This window comes from Chironomus tepperi, unplaced genomic scaffold (genome assembly GCF_022539635.2).
Source record: "Chironomus tepperi strain 1889 unplaced genomic scaffold, CSIRO-AGI_Ctep_v1 contig_354, whole genome shotgun sequence".
Taxonomy (NCBI): domain Eukaryota; kingdom Metazoa; phylum Arthropoda; class Insecta; order Diptera; family Chironomidae; genus Chironomus; species Chironomus tepperi.
The window spans coordinates 3,111,716-3,135,778 of record NW_027226476.1 but is presented as its reverse complement, the minus strand read 5'-3'; the positions used below and the strand labels follow the sequence as shown (position 1 = coordinate 3,135,778).

The window sequence follows — 24,063 nt, the reverse complement described above, 5'->3', positions numbered from 1 at the left end:
GGGCACACAGACATCGAAGATTGACACTTGACACCCTTTTTAACACCAGTTTGTTTTCTGATACTAAGGTTCTGTCAAATTCATTCCTTTCGGTGTTATGTATTCCTCAACATGTGCTTACTTCTTTACATTACTCAAACGTCAACTGAATGTTAAAGAATAGGAATGTTTTGGAGGAAGTGGAAAGGGTTTTTGGAAAGTTTTTAAGCTTTAGATGCAGAAGTTGAGATTAGTTAAATGCAAAGTTAGGAGTCGACTAAGGTTTTGTAGTTTCTTGGATTTTAGGCTAAATTGTCACAAATTTGTAAATTATCACTGTTTGGTTTCTGTGTTCTGTATACTCAAATATTCAAAATGGTACCTAAGAGCATGTTCTCAAGTGCTTGTTCTACTTAAATATACTAGATGAGCATGCTTGTGAGTGTTACCTTCATCTCGCACTGCTCTTAAGTGCATTTTCTTTGGCTGCTGATGATTAAAGCAGTTTGAAGCATGCCAAATCAGAATTTTTCGATTTCCAATCCTTAACTGGATTAACCAGTAAATTACAATATAAATCAGAAAACATAAACCGCATTAAAACTAAAGCTGATTAGTCAGTTACACGACTTGTAAGATTTATATCCATAAAATGAAATATTTTGTCTAAAAATCTTCAGAAACTCCATTTACTGAGGGGTAAAATTTAATCTGATAAGCGACAAAATTCTATGCTTATGCCACCCTCTCCTCTCTGCAAAATCACCCAACAACAATAAAAATGAGAAAAAAATCTGAAAGATTATTGCATAAATAAAAATATTATTCAACAGAAGAGAAATCAACAAGGCATAACTATAATACGAATCATTTGACATATCATTTGTCCTGTTGAATTTTTCTGAATTGTTCATTTTTTGTTCCTACACATTCATACTTTTGTGGCTTGTTTTTCATGCTGGATATAAGATTTTTCTTTCGTACCATAAAATTATCGTAAAGAATAATTCTTTTATTTTTTTGCGTATCATTTAATATGTAAATTGTAGGAAATGTATTCGATGTAAAAACTTTTACATTCTCTCCCTCCTTCATTCCATCGACCAACCGACAAATTCTTTCACTATTGTTTTTCTTGTCCTCACTATGCATAATATATTCTATGGTTACACATGTATGCTTATGATAAAGAATATGAAGAGCAACAACAAGGCAATAATATTAATAGTAAAGAGAATATAGGAATAAATTCTCAAGTTTTTTTTTATTTCTGACATTTTATTGTTTGGTGAAGTATCGTTATGCCTTTTGCTATCTCTAACTTATATGCTATATACTTTCATATATGTATGTTCATATAATAGATTACATTCGATGCCATCTACACATTTACACTACACTTTCTTGCCTTTTTTTTCTCTGTGTCTTTAGGAAAATTAAGTTTTCTATCTGCTGTTGATGCTGCTCGGCGGTTTTTCCATTCGGCATTGGCCCCGACAACTTGGTGCCAGTCAAAGTATATGTAGCAATGGTAAAAGTCACTCAGATGATATGACACATATTTTTGTTCTATTCTATATTCTATGAATATATAGAGTCATGCTTAGATATGAGGCTGTGCTACTAATTCTATAGACTTTTCAGGTGATGATTTGAAGGCTGCCTCTTGAAGTTCTAGGCTGAACCTTACATATCCCTGGATTATTCCCAAGATTGTCGACCTTGCCGGATTATGATCAGAAAATCTAATGCTTAATAGTCGTCATTTGTCAGTAAATTCCTTCAATCACCATAATAATTCATTGGTTCCTCAATACTGTACATCCAATCACACACACACACACACTTGAATAAAGAAAATAGCTTATGTCAAGCAATAGGAAATGAGAGAAGAGATAATGCTGAAAGATTATTTAAATGAAATTTTCTTCTTGCTGTCTCACATCCAAGACTATTGTGAATTGAATGGACATAAAAAATAAACTTGACATGCCACTAAATAATGAAAATTTTGTGTAATCTTGTTGAGTAAGCTTTTTTGCTTCATTTGTTCTTTTTTTACAAAAACCAAATAAAAGTTCAGCAAATGTCATACGTGCTACGTCAGAGTAATAGTAAATAGTCATAAAATCAATGTGACTTTGAAATTTTACAATCCCCAATTATAATCTCATTTTCGCAATAAATCGTAAGCGGTAAGATAAGGAAATTTTACATGTAAGAGGTTTAGAGCCTACAATTTCTTTAATAACTGTAATAATAATTTTAGGTTTTATGGATACACGCTTCCGGTACAATAAAAGAGACTTTTTAGAAATCTTTAAAGATTTTTTTGCAAAATTTGTGATTTAATAAGCTACTTTAATAATAGAATTTAATACATGCTGACACCACTCCATCCAAACTCACTCAATCACATCAATTCCTCATACCCGAGGTGCTAAATCACTCAATTTTTTTTTTATAATCCTATTTGAAGAAAGTAACAAGAAGATACAATAGAAATAAAATGAAATAAAATTAAAGAAATTGCCTCTGAATTGCCACTTTTCTCATTCTCATTTGCTACATTACATAAAAAAAATATATATATGATAAATAAATAAGAAAAGCTTAATGATAAGTAAATCTATGATATAACAACAAATTACATTTTCGAATTGAATCTCAACGAGAAGAAGTAGAGCACAAAAAAGAATAGAAATGCCCAGCAACAAATAAGAATAGAGTCGAGAGATAGATGGAATGATATTTCATGACTTATATACATGTGTACGTACAAACATACAGCAGAGAAAGGACAAAAGAAGAAGAATGGAAAGGAAAAATCCCTAACAGCTAAGCGGAAGAAATCAAATCAACAATTTATAAAAGAAGCTTTATATGTGCGGATAGAGATAAATATATTCGAGAGAGAGATGAATTGAAATTATTGGAATGGGTGAGGAGAAGGTGTGTAGTCAGGAGGGGGAGTAGTGACTGGTACTTGATTGGTAATTCTCTGTTGAGATAAGAAAGGTTCAAATAAGTAAGATTACTCTTAATTGACAATAAGCACACTAACATGGTGCTGTTGTTGCATCAATGATGACATGGTCTATTGTCTGATCGGTTATGGCATCATTGTTTGAGACAGGAGAAGCAACAACCATTTTTTCACAATATCATCTGGTATTAAGTCATAAATAGGCAAATCTCCCAATGCAACAGTTGGACCCCTGTGGTCGACTAGGAAGGCGGCAAACTAAAAACGGAAGTCATCCATTTTGCGAAGTCCTGAGTTCAATTCCTATCAGAAGTCAAATTCTCTAAATCAATTCAAAAGAGTATCGTCGAAATTAATAGAATTCCCTCAATTCTCACAACATCATCACAGATTCTCACTACATCCCTGTAGCTGAAAATGAGGAAGAAACCGGAGCTAGATAGATTACCCATGATATTCTACCATCTCCCCATATATATTTAATTAATGTTGTTGCGATTTAATATATTTCATTTAATTGTTTGTGATCTCCGAACGCGCATAATAATTTTTCTCCGTCTCCTTTCATGCCTTTTTTTTTCTCTTGTGATGGTCGTCGTCAAGCTTATTCATTCATTCTCTATTCTCTTTAGTTCCTCGTTTTTTTTAGTGCTGCGTTTTCTTTCTGAGCGAGAAGATTTATTGCAATTTCATTCGGTTTTCCTTCTTCCTCTGCCTTCTTACCATTCTTTTACGCTTGTAACAACGGATGTATGTAGACAGACAAAGCAAGCACAAAGAAATGCTTATCAGCTGCTGCTTTTGGCTTTATATTATCTTCATAGAAAAAAATTTTCTTTTTGACATTTTTCTTATTTCCTATCCGAAGGTTTTTTTTCCTTTTGTCGTCTTAGAATAATTAGTTTCTTGTATCATCCATACGATATTACATTTATTGGATGTCAGAATTTTTTTTACAGCGATTTATGAGTCTTGTAATTTTATTCTGTGTCTGTATGTGGGGTGGAATAAACAAGGAATTTTCCAGCAATTAATTTTTATTGTTCCGCAATAGATGCAATACACAAAGGTTACAAAGAGGTTAATTGATTAATCAATAAACAGTCTTTGATAATGAGAATTGCTACATAAAGATCAAGGTATCAATTAATATGAATCATTTTGTTATCAAGTACTTTACGATGGGATTATTGCACTGTATCAGGTTATCGCAAATTATCAAAGAATAAAAGTCTGATTGCAGAATTTTATATCAAGTATATCCCTAAAGGTGATTTCATATCAACTGACTTTTGTTCGATCCCAGATAATACCCTATCAGGTCAAGAGACCGCTTTTGAGTCCCAAAGTGGGTCTTTTGTACCATGAAATCATGCTATTTGCTTGTTAAGAATATGTAGTCAGATCCAAGTGCTGTTTTGGTATGCTTATGATGTCATCTTCCCAAGCAGTATAATAAAGTCACTAGAATACTGTTGTATCGCTGCTTTGACTGTAAGAAGTCGGAATACCTTGAGGACCAAGAGGCGATTGTTTCCGCTATTTTTTAAGGCATAGAATTTTCTGCATTATGCTGATATGTCTTGAGATTGGATGTTCAATCAGTTAAGTAGACGCTCTTTAAGTTTCAGTCTTCTAGCCATAAAGTGCTGATAGTTTATCCTCTTTAATTTCCAGTTAAATTTTCAAAATCTAGATTCCACATGCAATTGCATGCAAATCAATTCGTAGAAAATTAGCTAAAACAGAACAAGATCTCTCAATTGATACAAGACGCTCATCACGTAAATCACATTCATGACTTAATTATTTTATTGCTTCTTAACAACATCGCTATTGTCTTTTCTTTTTTATCCAGCAGAAGAAGAAAAAAAAGTTCATTCATAATTGAAAAGAGCAATATAAAGGCGTATGTATGCTCTATTTCTTATTTCACACATAGATACTGATGAAATGTCACATAAGAATATGATATGTGAAGAAAAGACGGGTATGGTGTATAATTTTATATGAACATACCTTCAAAAATAAAGTGTCTTCTTCTTATGTCAAATGTAGAGCAAAAGACAGGATAAATGACTAAAGCTAATGTGATATTTCAATAAAAAGTCATGCGTAGACATAAAGAACTCAAAAAAATAAAAATCAGACACTTCTTTCAATGACACATAAGCTTTTTTCTCTTATCTGTATAAATAATGAATAAATGTGATACTCGTGAGCTTAAGTGCCTTCAGTCTTCATTAGTCTGTCGCGAGTTTCAAAAGAACAAAAGATTCAAGCAAGAAGACAACAAAATGAAAATTTTATTCATCGCCATTATTTTAATTCTTAATTTAATCAATGAAATTCGAGGACATGGGATGGTAATGTCACCACCAGGTCGCGGTTCACGATGGAGAACAAACAGTTCAGCTCCAATTAATTATGATGATAATGGCACCAATTGTGGTGGATATTCAAATCAATGGATGAACAACAACGGATTATGTGGAATTTGCGGTGATCCATATCAAGCAGCAAAGCCAAGAGCCAACGAATTAGGTGGAAAATATGGTGGTGTTGGCGTCATTGTGGCTAATTACACAAAAGGTTCAGTCATTCAAGTCAGAGTTAAAATCACAGCGAATCATTTAGGAAAATTCTTGTTCGACATTTGTAATCTTGACTATGAAGACGAGAGCGAGGAGTGCTTTGCAAAGAATCAGCTACTTACTATCGATGGAAAAAAAGAATATCCAATTGGAACTGCTGCAATGGATTACTATGTGTCTCTTCAACTTCCATCAACACTTTCGTGCAAGCATTGTGTTCTTCGATGGCAATACATATGTGGAAATAATTGGGGATGGTGTCCTGAAGGTGGTGGACGGTTGGGATGTGGACCTCAAGAGAACTTCAGAACCTGCTCTGATATCAAAATTGTGAATTAATATCGATGCTATTAGATAGAATTTTACATGTCCATAATTTAGCATTTTTGTCCATAAATGACGTCACTCATAAGCAATAGAACTAATAAGCAAATAAACACTTTCTAACAAAATTGACTTTAATGGCACAGTAGGTGCATGAAATAAAGTTTATAATAACTGTAATTTCCGTTGTAAAATTTTCGCCAACATCAATAAAGCAGTTGATTTCTGAAAACAATGAGTATGTAATTATCAAGCCATAATATACAATAAACATTTATTTATTCTCAGCGTTTATCTTACGATATCATTACATTTATCCAAAAATAGTACATCAAATAAAGAAGTTCATTGTCAAGCATATAGCAAGAGAATTGTGTGTGATATGAACACGTCAACACTTTCATTTTCATAGACAGTATCATCATCATCTACATGCTATTGTCCATCGTGTCACACTCCATAACTGGATCATCATAAAACACATCACGCATCAGTACCTTTCCAATGACATCATCATAAAATTCCGCGGGGATTCCATTAGGTTCACTTACTTTCACGCCAATATCACTTTCAACTAGATGCTGTCCTTTTTTTAAATCTCGTGTGTAAATCAGACTTTTGCCCAATTTATGTTTGCACATTAACTCACATGGAAAAATTGATCTCGGTATGTCGTCTATATTGGGCTGGTATGTCTTTGTAATAAATCCCATTGGACTTTCAAACAAATTCAATTTCGTTATAGAATTGAGTAAATCATTGGACATTACGGATGAAGATAGTTGGATGACATTTGGATTCCTTTCAATCAGACGAACTTTATCGACAAGTGTACGAAGTTCTTTTGGGTTTAAAGATAAACAATGATCTGATCCCTTTTGATTTTTATCGAGCGTAAAATGTCGCTCCAAAATCTTTGCTCCCATCAAGATTGCCAAACATGAACATTCGTAGCCAATTTCGTGACCGCTATAACCAACGGATATGTTGGGATATAATTTTCGATAACGAGAAATGTAATTCAATTTGGTGTCTTCGACTTTTGTTGGATACGATGATATACAGTGAAGAAGGGCAAAATTGGCACTAGAATCGTTGAGGATGTTGTAAACCTTTGTAATTGTATCTTCTGTTTGCATTCCAGTGGATACAATCAATGGTACATTTTGTTTTGCTATATGCCGCATATACGGAATATTATTCGTATCGCCCGAACCGATTTTGATAAATTGCAAATCCAATTGCTTCAGCTCATCAAATGAAACCTAATGATGTGAAAATAAAATGCTTATAAGAATTGAAGCGTAAAAGGGAAGAAAGAAGAGATGAGAGGAATGAGATGAGAGTTTCATTCTCTTCTATGTATTTATTATTAAAAGTATCAGTAGGGTAGGAGACAAGACATGATTATTATGATTCATTTTTTCTCCAGCAGTCTACGAATAGATATTTAGAGCATGAAATGAAATATGAATGAGAAGTGCGAGATGGTGAGTAGAATTATTGAAAAATATTTATAATCTTGTTTATTCCAACATTCGAATTGATTGAGCGATGAAATTTCCAAAAATTATAGTGACTTGGGTGAAGTTAGCTCGATTTTTGACAATAGTATGAAGCTGCGGTGTTGCCAGAGCGATCATTCGACCCTATTTGGACTAATTTCCTTAATTTTCCTGAGTTTTAATTAATCAAGTCACGCTTCTATTGATAGACTTAATAGACCATGTATAATACTTTTGAGGCAACTAATCACTACTTTCAAGCTATCTTCCCCCAAAACGATGCCCAAGAAAAAATGCAATTTAATTTTCTCAAATCTCACTTCATTCTCATTTTCTCTGGTTATTTACTAAGGCAAGGCAAGAGAGACTAAAAAATAATAATAATAAAAAAAGAAAGAAAAAATTTACATACAATATCCATAGCTGAAGCACTGAATACTAATCCACATGATTCAGCATAATCCTTCAATTCCTTAAACTGCTCAATCGTAAATTCCAAAAATCTTTTGTGTTCGCCGTACGTTGAGCCGAAAGAATGTGGTGAATTATACGGTCTATTTAGAGCATTTCTCGTAAATTTTGCCTCAAGACACGACTTTTGAAATTTTACACAATCAACGCCAGCACGCGATGCCTCAAGAATCATCTAAGAAAACGTAAAGTGGATGATAAAATTGATACTTTAAGTGAAATTAATTTGGATTAAAGTACGATATCGTTAGAGAGTGACTGACGATGCTAGCTGTAAAAATTATATTTTTATTACTTACTTCTTTCGCCTTCACAATGTCACCCTGGTGATTTTGTCCAATTTCAGCGATGATAAAAACTGATTTTAAATTCTTCAAATCCATTTTTTACAGCACAAGTGGAGCACTTTACGTAGATAAAATTAAGCAACAGCTCTAGCACTTCTAACTCACGAAAGATATTGTTTATCATGAATGGTGTCTCAAAGTAATTTTTTTTGTATGTCAACGACCAATTGACAATAAGTATAGAAGAAATAAAAAAGAGCGACACGACACTTTCACTATATATATATTTTCGGGTATGATGAGAAGTGTGGTAGAAGAAGCATAACGGAATGACGATGATATAAAAAATACAGAAGAGAAATCATAAATCGAATTGACCCCGAGAGTGTCTTTATGATGAGAAGAAGCTCATTCGTTTACAAAAGACCAATTTTATACTGGTTAGATGAGAGAATCGCATTCATATAAATAAATACTAAAGATTTAGGGTTTGAGGGGAAGAAATGAGAGACTTGTGAGTAACGAAAGAGCAAGCATCGAGTGTAGAGAATTCTATGAAATTAATTTATTATAATTTTTATGGTAGTCTTTAGTGATTTTAGATAAGAAAAGCTGAAATAACATTGCTTGTTTTGCTTCTAGTGAAAAGCACTTGCTGTGATTTCTTAGTGAAAACTTACTCATCATGGCAATATTTTTGATAGATGCTAACATCTTTGTAGAAATTAAAAAGAGAGACCATTCGCGCCATAAATACAATTTTGCAGATGTCTTACTGGCATATGTATTCTACCCTTGAATCGAGGATTTCTTAAGATTTAATGGTATGAAGTTAGCCCTTATTTTGTTGATTTCACCACACACTGCAATATTCCTGTAGTTAGGCTGTAAATAAAGAAATTACATTTACATTTTTCCAAAAATGTACAATTTTGTCGCATCTTTGCAAATTACGAAACAAACTATAATAACTAGTCATATATATTGAATACTGCCTCCTTACTCGCGCCATGCTCGGACTTGTAGCCCATCTGACTCTATTGTTGGTCACATTAAAAAGTTTATACAAATTCTTAGTTTCTACCATCTATATAATTGACATTCTTGCATTCACGTCCCACGCCAAGTTGCTTTTAGAGTACCAGAACGTCTTTCATTTGTGAGTTTCGATCAAGCGTGATGAAATAAGTTCGTATTTCCATCCCACTTACGAAACTTTCTTCAACGTTATATTGAATAGGAACCTTATATCACTTATTACGTAAGTAACGCCAAAGAAAGACTTTTTAGACCTTACGTCCCTTGTAACATATTCTCGAAAAACACATTTGAAGGCAATAAGTGACCGTCCCCAAATGCTTATATATTTGATAAAATTGTTCATGATTTTAAAGCTGAATTTTGCATAATTAAAATGCAAATCGTCAATTTTCCTAGCATCCATATCAATGCACATATATTGATTTAGTTGATATAAATATTTGTTGAAACATTATAATTCTTTCGAGATAAACAATAGCATCAATTTAGTTCTTTATTTTTGGTATCGCATAAAATAACATTAAAACAAATCCTTCACATAAAGTACTTCTCATTTATTTCACTCATTGAATGCGTGATTATATGATTTGATTTATAAGAGAGCGCAAAAAGAAAATGAAGCAAAAATTTTTTATGTCGACATAATATTGAAAATTTGTGTATATATCTACAACATTGCTTATGTAGCTGATGTTATTATTGTTGTTGTAATGTTAACGTATACGCAAAACCATAAAAATTCAATTTTCTGTTTAAGTAAGTTGATAAAATCAAATGAGTGGGGATTTTCTTATTCAACAAACGATGGAAAAGAAATTCCTTTTTTTCTTGTGCTGCTCGTAATACACAACACAACCAATTGCTTTTTTGCTTTCCTTTTCTATCTTACTTACTTCTTTTTCTCTTTTTTCGGGTGAATCATGGCTCGAATTGATTCTATTTGATGAGGCATGATAGAAAATTCCTTCTTCTACTTTTTCTTCTTTCCATCAACTACTGACTTCATTTTCTAGCTGTTTTCTATTTCGATGTTGTGTATAATGCTATTATGGATGAGGGCGAGAATTTTTCTCTTCATTTTTTTTTTTTTTGCTTTCCTAAGTAAATTGCGATTATGTAAAGAAATTTATTTTTACTTATGGTTGTTGCTTTTGCTATGCTTTCTATATCAACAAACTATATGATATGATTTTTTTTTAGCTTGATATTGTAGAGTGAATGATCTGATGAGTTTGTTCATGTCTGTTGGACATCTGACTGATTGATGGAAAGCATAAAATGAATTGTTTTATAACTTTCTGATCCTTTCTGCTAGGTATGGCTATTTTTTGGTATATAGCTTATTATGGACAGTCATATTCAAGTCAAAGTTGAAGCTTGTGGTGTCCGCGAAAGTTTTGAATTGCGTGAGATTCTTTGGAAGTGCTGCTTATTCAGATATTTGATATTACTGCTCTGATTCGACTTTTTGACCCTCTTTCTACCTTAAAAGCGTCACGTAATGAATGAACGGAGCCTATGCTGATCCGTAACGAATAATGTCGACAGTCAAGCTATGCTGCACTTGCTAATATTCAAAATATACCAAACCCAGCACATTCAGCATCCAAAAAATGCGCCACATTCTCCTACAACATGATGCAATCTTCACTATCTTTTTTGTTATATCTTACATAAAAAATTACTTCTGATGTCTTTATCGTTTTTTGCCCAGCATACCATTTATTCTCTTCTTCTTGCTTTTTTTTTTCTTTTTGCGACTCTTGTTGACAGGCCAACAAGTCATCAACATTTCTTTTCATTCTCGTCTTTATTTTCTCCTCAATTTTATGCATGCTTACATACATGTAAGATTATCATATAATATCATCAAGAAAAATTTTCATAAACTGTTCATTTTTGTGTTTTTCTTTGTGCTGACTAAAAGATGTAAGTATGCATGGTACTCGGTGCGTCACCCATGATGACAATTTTTCAGAATTTCACTTGAAAAAAAAAAATATGAAAATTTACTTCTAACGACGTTGAAGAAAAAGAAGTGAAATGAAATGAAAGAAGCAACAGTCAATGGAACAAAAACTGAAGAGACAGAAGAGAAAAAAAAATTTAATCCGAAAAGGAATCAAGAAAGGGATGAAGACGACGACGACGATGATGATAATAGATATCAAGAGCAGATGCCATTGACAAAGATTGAATAATTGTAATGGTAATCTCGTAATTGGATATCTCTTTCTCTTTGAATTTCAGTTTTTATTCTTCTTTTTTCTAGCTGTACATTCAATTTAGCGCAGTTTAAAGAATGCTGTATGGTCGTTTTGAGATAATTTAAGGTATTGGGGATTAAGTTTTAATTTCTTGGTGTTATTTTGTTGCAAATTATTGCATTACTTACTTCGTAGGCCATCCAGATCAGCTGTAATCCATGGCGTATCTCAGTTGTCGTCAAAAACTGACTCTATTGCTGGCTGTCATTTTCCAATTGCCAGTACCAAGTTCTACACTGTCTCTATCAACAGACTACTAATTAATACATTATATAGTGTCATTCCAAGGTTTGTTCATCGATGGTGTCTGGAATTATCAATCAAACTACACCAGACTCTTAGAACAACAAGCAATCTTTATTAAAACAATGAAGTAGAGCTCGGAGAGGACTCAGATTTTGTATTGAAAAGTCGACTCGACTTCATATCAAAGTTAAGTCAATTTCAAGCTCTGCAGTAAAGACAACAACCAACAAATGCGTTTCCAAACTTTCGTCTTTTACATTTCAACCTAAACTTCAATGCAAAGCAACAATTCCTTTTGAAGCTCCAAAGATCATTGAATGATATTCAAAAGGATGAGTATACTCGACCAAAAAAGTATTTCCATGACTGTGTAATAGAAAAAATGCAAAATATATTTTTACAAAAGTCGAGATAAAAAAGAGAACCAAGCAGCAACAGAACATACAGAAAAGGGCACAGAACGAGTTATAACTAGATGAGGAATTACAATGAACCAAAAAAATGAAACGAAAAGGAAAAATAACATGGAATTAAAAAAGAGAGCTTAATTCAGTAAGTCTTACTAGTTGAATGTATTAATAGGATTTTCTTTATATTATAAATCTCTTCACATATTTATACATTCACACACATACAGTGACACATCCAACAAAACAGAGAAGAATTATTTTTTATCTTCAACACGAGCAGCAGAGCAAGTATATTGTTATGAATCGCATAACATGCTATGACATGAAAAAAGAGAAAGAATAATGTTTTGTAATTTATTTAAAACACCAGCAAAAGCGAAAACAACTAAATTTATGACAAACAGAGAGAGAACAAAAAAATATAGCGAAGGATGTCCTCTCAGAAACAACAAGAATATTTTTTTTTGATGTCGTTTAAACGAATGAAATGTTAGGTAAAGTGGAATCTGCTGATTAAATTTATTTATTATTTCAACATGAAAAAAACTTTTATTTTTTACAGAGGACATGGAACTTTCGTGATACTAAGTCATTGTTAATGGGGAGTTTGGGTGGATAATTTGCTATGACTTATGATGTTTGGTGTTATTTGATGGATCAATTTGGAGAAAACTTGAGATTTGTGGAACTTGTGGACTTGATGTGGTGAGATTGTTAATAGACGTACTAGACGGTCGAACAACATGGCGTTGGATGGTTCCAACAGAATGTCAGCTAGATGCAATAACTGATAATTTGTAAAAAAATTGTGACAATGTCAGCAAAAGAGTCAGATGGAAAGCCTTTTGTAGTAATATACGCTACACATCGGAGCATGATTCCAGTAAGTGAGCAAGTACGGTCGACTAATCGCATGATGTTTGGTATAGTCCTTGATGGTTCTCATGAGAGTCATTCATTAGTGATGTCCGTACCTAGTTCTTTAGGATGTAATAGGGAAATTCAATTTTAGCATCTATTGAATGAGTTGTGGACATTCTTCTAATTTACTTTAAACATTAATCACCAAATATCCATAGAAATGCCAAAAATATCAAAAAGTATCATTAAATCTTTAAAAATAAATTCTTCATGTTAAATTTTCAGCATAGCAACAATAAAAATTGAGGAAATAATCAACAACAATCCTTTTAATCAAATTAGAAAAGCTTAAGCTTCCAGTACAACAATATAATTAATGAAAATTCATCGAAGAAAGGCAACAAAAAAAATTATTTTCATCCCTTCTTAAATCACATAGTAAATAACATACCATAACGACGTTCTCCCCGCATAATATGTCATTTGGAGCTTCTTTTTTGTTCTTAAATCCCTCAACGCATTTAATTGATCAATTGCCCTACTTAGCATTTTATATTTAAGCGAAGTAACGTCAACATCATCAACGACAAAAGAAGGAAACAAAAAAGAAGAGAAGAACAACAAACTGACGACGACAAATAGGCTTCAAATTCTAGCTTCCTAAATAAGCCCTAATAATTTTTCAACGGCATGATGGCAAAATCCAACGACAATGACATCGAGAAATTGCCCTATTGTTTCTCGAATGCTTGAGCTTATGTATATCTTTTATGATTATTCCGTTTTTATTACTTTTAGCTATGCTGTTATCCTCTCATTCTCTCTTACTGCTTCACAGCACAGCTACAGCTTAGAAGACAAACTAAATATAAAGGAAAAGAAAAATAACAATCTAAACTAACTGAGTGACTTACTATGGCAACAAAACACCACAATATTATGGTAAAGTAAGTGAGTGAGAGGGAAAGAGATAGATAGAAAAGTTAGGAACTATAAGAAGATAATTCCATGTAAGTAATTAGAGTTGTCACATGAAAATTAAAAGATGCGAAACGGCACTAAAGATTATGGTTAAAAGTATCTATGTATATGTACATATCAAAAGATGAGGAAGATGAAATATACAGAAAGATGTCGTCGACAATAATATGAACATGGAAAAATCTTACACAACTTTTACCATAAGCTAGAAAACTATCCATTCCTTTACTTGATCTCCATCTACCCTCTTGTTGCCTTGTGGAGAATTTTGTGGGAATTTTACTATTCTGGTATCTTGTTGACTTAGCTTTTTAGTTTGGAGACTAGGCTAAAAATGGATCTGTTGGGCATGCCATAGGTCTAAAAGTAGCTCTAAATTCACATTTTGACTAAGAGTTCGAAGCCGACTCGGATTCGGCATCGACAAGTCGACTCGAGTTAACTCAACTTCATGAACGTTACGCTGACGTAGCCTTCTAGCTGACATAGCTTTACTATGCCCCAAAATACCTCAAACTCAACTCCAATTATCCATCCAATTCTGACAAACTTTAAGTAATCCTTTGACAAATTTACCATAATTAATTCTAAGGATACCCCGAAAATTGACTACATACCACTAGTTCATCATCATAGAGAAAATAACAATGGATGACGAAACAAATAGAACCGTTTGTGTGCATAATTTAAGTGATATCAACAACGAAAGAATGAAAAACAACAGTATGCATAGTGAGATGCTCTCTCACTCGACTTTTGCTATTCAACTGTTGTTTGTAATATTTTTTTTTGTTCTTGTTGATGCTAGCTGCTTGCTGCAATAAGAGAAAAAAGATTTTTTTATCATCTAAATTAGTCCCGTAATCAAAATTTCCCTCTCGGCATCATCATCTCATCTCTTATATTGTCGGTTGAATGGTTGGATGGCTTAACATTGTCTTATAAGGCTCTATCTCTCCCTTTTTCTTCACAATATCCTTTTGCTATATACAGCACACAATGTATATTATAAGTAGTAAAGATAAATAGAGTAAATGGAATGAGAATATGACGGAGAGAGGGTGGGGATTGAGATAGAGAAATGACATCAATGACGACGACGAATGGCATAGAATTTATTTTGAGTTTCTATCTCTTATCAGTCAACTCATCTTCCACTAAGACTATTCAAAGCATTGCTTAGTATCACTACAATTGTCAAGTTGACTGAATTGAAAGACAACAGCAAAGGAATTATCCTTTTTTGTATAGCAACTCGACTAGGGTTGGTCAGAAATGACGTCTTTTGATATATTTGGGCATTTGGATATGATTTTTGATATTGAGCTCTGCTTAATACAATTAACATTGAATAACTCTTCTTAACTCAGATTCCGAATGCCAAACTGCTCCAGATCCTCATTCTTCTCCTAGTCAGACATTATTCACGAACCAACCCCATTACTAACTTTATTCAATCTTCATCTATCTAAGATGATGAACAAATTCGTATGTCTGTTGTTGCTTTTCTTCAATTAGTTATTTAATCTTCAAATTGAAACTAATCTCATGGTTTTTATCAATTGATATTAAGCCACTATTCTTATTTACTTAATATTACCACTGCTGTATTTTTGCGTTCATAAAAGCCTTGTTCATTTCAATAGCAATAATTCCATGCAATTTATTTTTATGAATTTTATTTTTTGTCTTGTCTATTGTCTTAAAATGATGATCTCTAATGCATACAAGTTGTGAGATTCTCATGTCTTGTATGTGATGTCTTAAGTATTCTGAACAGGATTCTTATTAATATGGATAAACTTTGATTGCTGATAATGGAAATGTTTTGAAAATTTGAAGAAAAATTAAACAAAATTAAAGCTAGAAAAGTTGGAAATTGGTATTGGCCTAGCTACAAAACAGAATATTGAGAATTCTTCTTAACAAATTAGGAAATGACTTGACATCAGATCCAAAATAAGAAGCAGAAGAACTCTTAATCGAAGACAACGTCGGCTTGTTGCAAGTGAGTTCCTCTATTCATCTTGAGTCGCGAAACATTGAGAAAACTCTAAATATGGAGCTACGTTTGAGAAATAAGGCCAAGTCAGTTAAGTGTGATGTCGGTCAGCTCTGTCATTAGAACTATTCCGAGTCAATCTTGAGTGAAACTAGCTGCGATTAGTCTAGTTACAAACTTGACAATACGGTCAATGAAAATGATCATTAGTTTTAGATTCTTTCTTACTAGAGTCTCCTATAAATCCCAGTGACACAAAGTTGATAAAGTCAATCTGTATGAAATTAACATGACAGCCAAATGAAATCTAGAATCACCAAAATTCATGATTTTCCAAAAACAAATAAAAATCAGATTCCATAAAAACAAACCTGCATTGCCTGAAGACATGCTTCCTAAAATACAAAACTACATTTTTCATTTGTCTTCATTATATTTTGAAAAATTAATAAAAGAAAATAAAAAGGGAGGGAAAAATAATTTTCCTCGTCAAGTGAAAAACGAAAAAAAGTCATTCAAGTCGAGTCAGATGTAAGTAGAAAGAATGATGTTAGTTCCATCAGTTATTCAATTATTTATTTATTTCATTGTTGAACAAGGTGCTCATTCAAAAGGTAAATAACTGAAAGCAGAATCGAACAGCAGCAACAAGGAAATTATTTTGTACATTCAAGAGGGCAAGACACTGACTATGAATTTTATTGTTTAGTATAGTCAATACAGTTCTGTGTGTATATACATGTGTCTCCGACTCGAGTAGAGAAAGCATTTTCCGCAAAACGAAGACTTGAGGCAATTTAATGTTGCTGATAAAATATTTATGAAACCATGTCGCTTTATATTGACCACCTGCAGCGCTTTTAAAAAAGCTATCCATGCTTACACTTTTTCACAGCACCTTTTCCGCCTCAAAGCAAATGTTCAAAGGTGTTTTATGACTCCTCTCTCTCTCTCTCACTTGCTCCTTTTGTACTTAAAACACATCGATGTAGATTGAAAATTCATTCGTTTTTTTTTTTTGCCATCCCTAACTTTTCAACATCCTGTGCGAGATTCTCGCCGTACCAAAAATTTTTTGCTTTTGTTTTGTGTGTATTAAAATATCTCATTGTAGACACTTTACATGACTCGCGGGTAATAACAAGAGATAAAATCATGGTTTTTGCGGAATGCCACAATAGTAGTGAAATTTGTTGAGCTTCATGTTTCTACGTATGCAGCAATAATACCTTACCTCATTGCTTTTGTTTTGTTTGTTTATAAATTTTACAAAAGTTAAAAGAAAGGACACATACTCAACATGGAGATAGAGAGGAGGAAAAAAAAAATAACTCCGACATGTGTGAAGGCAATTTTCAGCAATAGAAAAAAAAAAGTTTCAACCTTCATTCTTATTTAATGTGCACCAACCTATACATTGAGCATGTTTATTATTTACAATATTGGCTGCACGAATGTTAAGAATTTTCAATGACGCAATACCAATTAGTAGGAAGGTTTAATGGTTTTATTGGGTATAGACGCATTTGAATTGGAATTATGGACATCTTGCTTAGCTGACATTTATAGGAATTCTCAGAATTGTCAGCAACTAGTGACACTAGCTACAAACTAATCTGTCTCGCAAGTCAACAGACAAACTAGGTGCAATAAGCATTTTCTCACTTCACAGTTCTAGCAAAAAAAGGAAAAGTTGAAATTGAAATGTAATAAGACATGCAATGAATGTGTGGATTGGAAAAAATCAACAAAAGCTATCAATTATTGGTCTCATCAATTACAACTTTAGAGCATTCACAAGTCGTTTCGTTGTGTACAGTAAGTAGTAATTAGTTTAGTACTTATTTATTAGTCTTATAATTCTCAGGAAAATACAAAACATCAACATTTGTTTCTCGACATTCGCGGAAATTGAAGTTATACGCCCCAAGAGAAATTCTATTTTGTAATGGTTTGAAATAATTTAAGCCTCGGCCTATTTTGATGATAAATCCATTATTTAAAAGAACCTGTCGGTCGTGAAGATTGTTCACAAGGTCTACAAATAGGCAAATTCCGTGCTTATAAAGACTTTCTGTTAATGATGAAAATCCTTTATTTTGCTCTGAATTTGGGTTCGGATCCTTATTTGTCGTCACTTTAATGCACTTTAGATTGCGACACTTGCTCACAGCCAATTCACAAAACATCACTAAGTTCATTAATTGATAAAAGTCTTTAATGTAAGGTTCCTCGATCAAAATCTCTTCTACTTCGTCTGTAAGATATTTTCCAAAAATTCTGTCGTACCCAAAGTTTGTTGCATTCTCTGGGATATGGATTTTGTCACGAATCTCTCCTTTACTTCCCCAACTTTGAATGAGTTGCTTGAGCTTCTCTGCTTGTGTCAAATATTCATCCAATTTCATGTTGAAGTGTTTCTTCTTCTCTGGATTTGTTTCTGATTTGCAGAGCTTGAGTAGTTCTTGACAACCATCTTCGTAGAGCTTTAGTGCTTCTAATTTACGACCAGCAACGTCATACTGTGTAGATTGATAAGATTAATTGATAGGAAATTGGCCAAAAATTCTAATTTTGTTTCTTTTTTAAAATTAAACACAAACCTGAACAGCTTTGACTAGCAATTGAATTGCTTGCGTGGATTGCATGCTATAATGTATGATTTACTATTAATCAACAACTAAAAATGCTTATTCAAACTATTTTAATTCCTAATATAAAATCTTTGTGCCAATTTTTTGTTTTTATTTACATTTTAAGTTTCAAAAAAATCCGCAAAGCGGCGCTTCAGTATTAAAAATTCAAAAATTGACAGTTAGAAGCAGCAACTGCAACACGTGAAAAATGAAAGAGGAATCGACAAGAAAAGCTTGAAAAAGAACGAAAAATATCATAATTTAGCAATTATGCTTGCCATAATAATGATTTCATTTTTCATTCATGCAACGAGAGACACAATGCAGTGGAAAATAAGAAGAAAAGAAGGAAATGCACACAAAATTTTTTAATCATCTCATTTTTTTTCTCCTCTCGTTCAACATAAAAAATGGAATATTTTCTTTTCAATTCTGAGCAAGGAATAATAAATTAATTTTAATGAACTGAAAAAATAAAGATAAAAAATTATATACTGCTCCTTTAGTCGCAACTCTGTCATTCTTATGTATTTATAGTGATAGATAATGTTGGGAAACTTTTAAAGTTTAAAGGATATTCCTGATGATTTCTCAAATATAACTGTATTCTAATTTGCAGTTTTAAGACGAATAAATTTAATCTTGTTGAAAATAAAATTGAATTTTAATGTAAAGGGTAATGACCATATTGGATATGGTTAATGTAAGGGGTATACATTGATATAAACGTTAAGCTTCAAGATAACACTGTCTTATATCTTTTGTAGTCAGTTAAGAGTTAAATGGAACCTTATTTACTTCAGAGTGTTGCTGTCTCAAATACGACCGTTTATTTTTTTGAAATTAACAAATTAATGTCGAAAAATTCGAATTTGAGACGGCCACACTCTGATTTACTTTTCGAACTTTTAGTCATTATTGCGAAATCAGCTTATCAACTATACGGCCACTGCAGTATAACCACTGCAGTATAACATCTATATAATGATATAAATATTAGTCTTCATGTCATATTCGATCAGTTTGAAGAGAAATTTCCTTCAATAAAGTATCATTACATTTTAAAAGGGTCGTAACAAAAACCAAGTAAGAATTATTTGTGTGACTTACAATATTCTATAAAATGAATTTCATGAAATTTATTGCGATTAATTTGATGAAATAATTGAGTTTTGTCGAATGATAACATTTGTTAACAATTACAATTGCAATTACACAGTCTGAGTCATAGATATTCATTTTATAACAGCTTTAAAGCTTTGAAATACAAAATCATTTTTTTTAAAGAATTGAAATGGGACTAGGATGTTTTCTACTCAATACTGTTGTGTCTGCTGCAGTTGGAATTGCTTTAACTGCAATAGTTGCTGGAACAGGGCCTTTAGTTTTAATCGCTGATGTAATTTACAAAAATGCAGAAGTTGGAATTGGTGTGTATGCTGTAGGAGTGATTGTAGCTGGATGTGCAAATTTTGTTCTTAATAATAGTGGAAACAGAGGTCGTTGGACATTTGGCTTTTTCGGTTTTCCTAGTTATCGACAAAACAGTGGTGATTCAAGTTACACAACCAATAAAAACTATAACATTGGGAGTGGACCCAAAGATTCAAATGCTGAAGGCACTGCTGATGATTCAAATGATCCATATCGAGATTCAAATATGAAAGATTCAAACGATTCTGTAGGGTCAGATAACTCGAATGAGCAAGAAGAAGGCGAATGGAATTTAAGCGATTAAAGTATCAACATATGCAAAATCTTTGGAAACCGATCACACTATTCCTATTGGCTGTTTGAAAAATGTTATTGACATTTACAAAGAGTTATTTAGAATCTTCTTAAAAAATTGCTAATAGATGTTACTTGAGGAAAAAGTCTTCTTAACCAGTACTTGAAATGGTTAAGAAGGCATAGTAAGCTGTGATCATAAATTACATTACATCCGGATTTCTATTTAAAATATTTTATTATTTTATAATCAGAATTCATATTCAAACTTCCTTTACATTCCATGAAATTATATCAAATTAAGCGTTTAATCACTTTTGCCTTAACCAGTTCCGTTTTTCTGATTAACCATATATGTAAATTTCTATATTGTATTATTCATAAAATAAAATATATGAACATGCATATGAAAAGCTGTACATTTTTCATTCCTTATCACAACTGTTGAAAGATGATTCACCAAACATTTCTTTATTCCATATTTATTATTGATGGGTAACTCTATCAATCTCAAATAGAATTGTAAATAATGATGATAGTTATACTTTTGCTACATTCTGCCAGTCATCTGTATGAATTTTCTAAGATATTTCCAGCATCAATGAGAATAATAAAAGATTGTAAGTAAAAAAAAGAAGCAAAATCGAAGTGGAAAATTTTCAATTGAAATCTTAAAATGAAAGTAATGATGGAATCATGAATATCACTGGATTGTGTACAGTAAGAAGATGGAAAAGACAGCAAATGGAAATCTCTGAACATAATGAAGCGAAAAACGTTTCGTGTTTGCAAATTCATTTCCTTCCTTCCTTCCTTTTCTTACTTTGATTGTAGATACTTTTCAAAATGAAATGGAATTGCATATAAAAAAAAAAGTTTCCTTTCTTCCTTCTCGTCGATCGAAATAAAATAAGAAGGAAAATGTGAGTTGAAAGCTCTATAAAAATTTTCTTTATCATTAAAGTGCTTAGTGGCTGTAAAATTAAAATTAAATATTATTTGAGAATTGAGAAATTGGAAGAATATTATTTGATAGTTATGGCTAATGAAAATCTTGATGCAAATTTGACGAAGATGATTGGATATTGGTAATGATTGTGATTTTGCTGAGTGGATGGATACTTATTGGGATGAATTCTCTGTTTTTGGTACAAATTAAGCTTAAAGCCAACTTAAAGCTAGAAGATTCAATTCAGGAATATTCATACGTGATATATGAGCATCTAGGTTGTGACTTGGTTACCCTACAACCTAGTTTAGTGTTTTGAGATCAAATTTGGAACAAACAATAAATGATTCAAAAATCCATTGCTGCATTCGAAACTTTGTAGTGCAGTTCTGTGCCTGGAAGACACAAGTAGTAGAAAATGCAAAAAAATTGAGAACAAATTTCAATAAATTGGGTCCCTGGATAGAATCACTGAAGGTTGACTTCGGATTTTTCACAGTTCCTTTAGCGTGAGTCCTCCGAGATGGCATCACTAACACTAAAATAATAAACACAAATCTAGTTTTTGCAGTAAAAAAGCATAATTTCGTCAATAAAGACTCAAAACATACTAAATGCATCTTCATTTCAATCAACTTTCAAGCTCTTATCTCCATTTACATCAAATACATTTTAAGACATCATTCAAAATAAATTATCAATAGAAGCTGAATAATAACTGTAAAACGACATTCAAACAGTTTTGGAATGAAAATCTTCAATTTTCCACAATTTTTTCTATTAAAAAGCATCTTAAAAAAAGAAAATAAATTAAATGATGAATGAAACATTTCTCGAGGGCAATGTGCTATATCGCATGGCATTAACCATTATATCAAAAAGGTTCATTTTAAAAAGGGACGCGAAATAAACTCGCGTAATCCATAAATTTCAGTTTTAAAGTTTATTTCCATTTTCAATTTTTTTTTAAGAAAATTTGTCACCCATTTTCTATATTGTCATTATCATTCATTTATCCATCTATTCATTCAATTTCAATAAATAAATTTTATTTTATTTCATACAATTTGAGAGCGGAGAACTGAAAAGAAACAATCATTAGACTGGGGGGACGATATGAAAATAAAAACCGAGAAATGAAAATCTTTTGAGATTAATGTTAAGTAAAAAAACAGAATATTGTTTAGAAGACGAGTAAAGCGAGCATCTCGTGAGGAATGGTGATGATGAGATGAAAAAACAATGACACAAAAAATATATATCTGTAAAAAAATTTCTTTCTTTTTTTTCCTATCCCTGAAGATTATCGAGAATGATGATGATTAAGCGAAAATTCAGTTCTCTATGAACACGCATAAGGCATTGTATTCTCATTTCTATTTCACTTTTTTTTCTCGATAAATTCAAAATGATAATAAATGGATTTCTTGTTGAAATTTATATATTTTTTTTTTTTTGCTTCCTGTTTTGGGAAAGTTTTTTTTATTTGGAAGGAATTTAAGCTCATTTTTGAATAAATAGGGAGCTCGATGAAGTAAGTATATCTAATTGTATTGGTCTATATTGGTTTAAATTATTCGAATAATGTAAATTCTATAAGATTACACTCTTCTTACTACTGTAATCCATACCCGAACAGCACAAATCGATTAATCGTTCTAATATCTGGCACCAGGCTTACGTGACTCTGGAATGATGTCGAATTTAAAAAAATTTCGGGATATTCAAAATTACTTACTTATTTATTTTGAACTCCACTCTGGTTATTCCGAGGTGTTTTGGCCTAGTAAGCCACCATCTCCAAACACAAACTAAAAGAATCAATAAAAGACCTAGACTGGAACTTACAACGACGGCCAAGACTAAACAAAATATTCAAAATTATTGTATTTAAATCGAACAACTCAGTATCGTGGGAGGTGTTCAATGAACCCTTACTACTCTAGCAATCATTAGCCCTTTTACACGTATATAACGCGCAGCAATACATCTTAAAGTCTGAGTAACTTAAAAATATTCCATTCAAACATTTTATCCATTTTTTACGTCACGACAAAAACACTCTTAGCATTCATAAACAGCAACATCTAATTGCCTATTTATTTTTATGAATTAATAAAACTACATCACATCTATAAATTAAGAGTACTCTTCTATTTTCATGATACATATATATTTTTTATGACAACTCCAAATAAAACTTTGTCATTCAATATAAATGACATCGCGAATGGCGAATCACATAATCACAATAACTTTTGGCAACTTCAATTGAAAAACTTTTTTTTTCTGCCATATTTTTCTTTAAGACTCATCGTTTGCCTTTCACTGACTTGATTTGATTATGAACTGTTGCTTGCCGTTTCAAGAGACAGACGGGAGAGACAGTAAAGAAAGTTTTTAGCAAATGGCAGTTTATGACAGTCTTCAATGGTTTAGAGAGGACAAAAAAAATGTGAATGATAGAAGAGATTTAGCCCGGGATGTAGAGAATTAGGATGGATTCTGGACAATATTTGATCGGTATTCTAGAAAGGGAAGTGACGTAAAATTGGAAAAATAGGGGTTTTCGCCTTATTCACGCTGTTTGTATCCCAGGATTCAATTTAGGTCTTAATTTACAACCAAATAGATCTAGAATTTGGCATAATGTAGCCAGCGATACAGCCAGCTTCAAACACCGACTAAGAGAAACCATGGATGACAGTTGAACTATAAAGCCAGCGAAGTAAGTAAGCAAGTGTCTAGCTCTAAAAATTCATGTGTGTCTCGGCCACAAACTGATGAAAAAGAATC

General features: G+C 32.2%; 3 protein-coding genes across 3 annotated transcripts; 1 reads left to right on the top strand and 2 right to left on the bottom strand.

Moving 5' to 3' along the window:
* The first annotated feature begins 5,192 nt into the window (after positions 1 to 5,192).
* Positions 5,193 to 6,118, top strand: LOC139094490 (uncharacterized). Its single transcript, XM_070645528.1, has one exon. It carries the CDS (start codon positions 5,263 to 5,265, stop codon positions 5,896 to 5,898), a length of 636 nt encoding a protein of 211 aa, XP_070501629.1. The 5' UTR covers positions 5,193 to 5,262; the 3' UTR covers positions 5,899 to 6,118.
* Positions 6,119 to 6,172: 54 nt separating this feature from the next.
* On the bottom strand, positions 6,173 to 8,477 carry NANS (N-acetylneuraminic acid synthase). The gene is made up of 3 exons (XM_070645527.1): positions 8,159 to 8,477; positions 7,801 to 8,034; positions 6,173 to 7,148 (listed from the first exon to the last, which is right to left on the bottom strand). Exons 1-3 carry the CDS (start codon positions 8,240 to 8,242, stop codon positions 6,312 to 6,314), a joined length of 1,155 nt encoding a protein of 384 aa, XP_070501628.1. The 5' UTR covers positions 8,243 to 8,477; the 3' UTR covers positions 6,173 to 6,311.
* Positions 8,478 to 17,733: 9,256 nt separating this feature from the next.
* LOC139094631 (MIT domain-containing protein 1-like) lies at positions 17,734 to 18,697 on the bottom strand. The gene is made up of 2 exons (XM_070645758.1): positions 18,558 to 18,697; positions 17,734 to 18,476 (listed from the first exon to the last, which is right to left on the bottom strand). The coding sequence occupies exons 1-2, from the start codon at positions 18,600 to 18,602 to the stop codon at positions 17,796 to 17,798; spliced, it is 726 nt and encodes a 241-aa protein (XP_070501859.1). The 5' UTR covers positions 18,603 to 18,697; the 3' UTR covers positions 17,734 to 17,795.
* Positions 18,698 to 24,063: the final 5,366 nt, after the last annotated feature.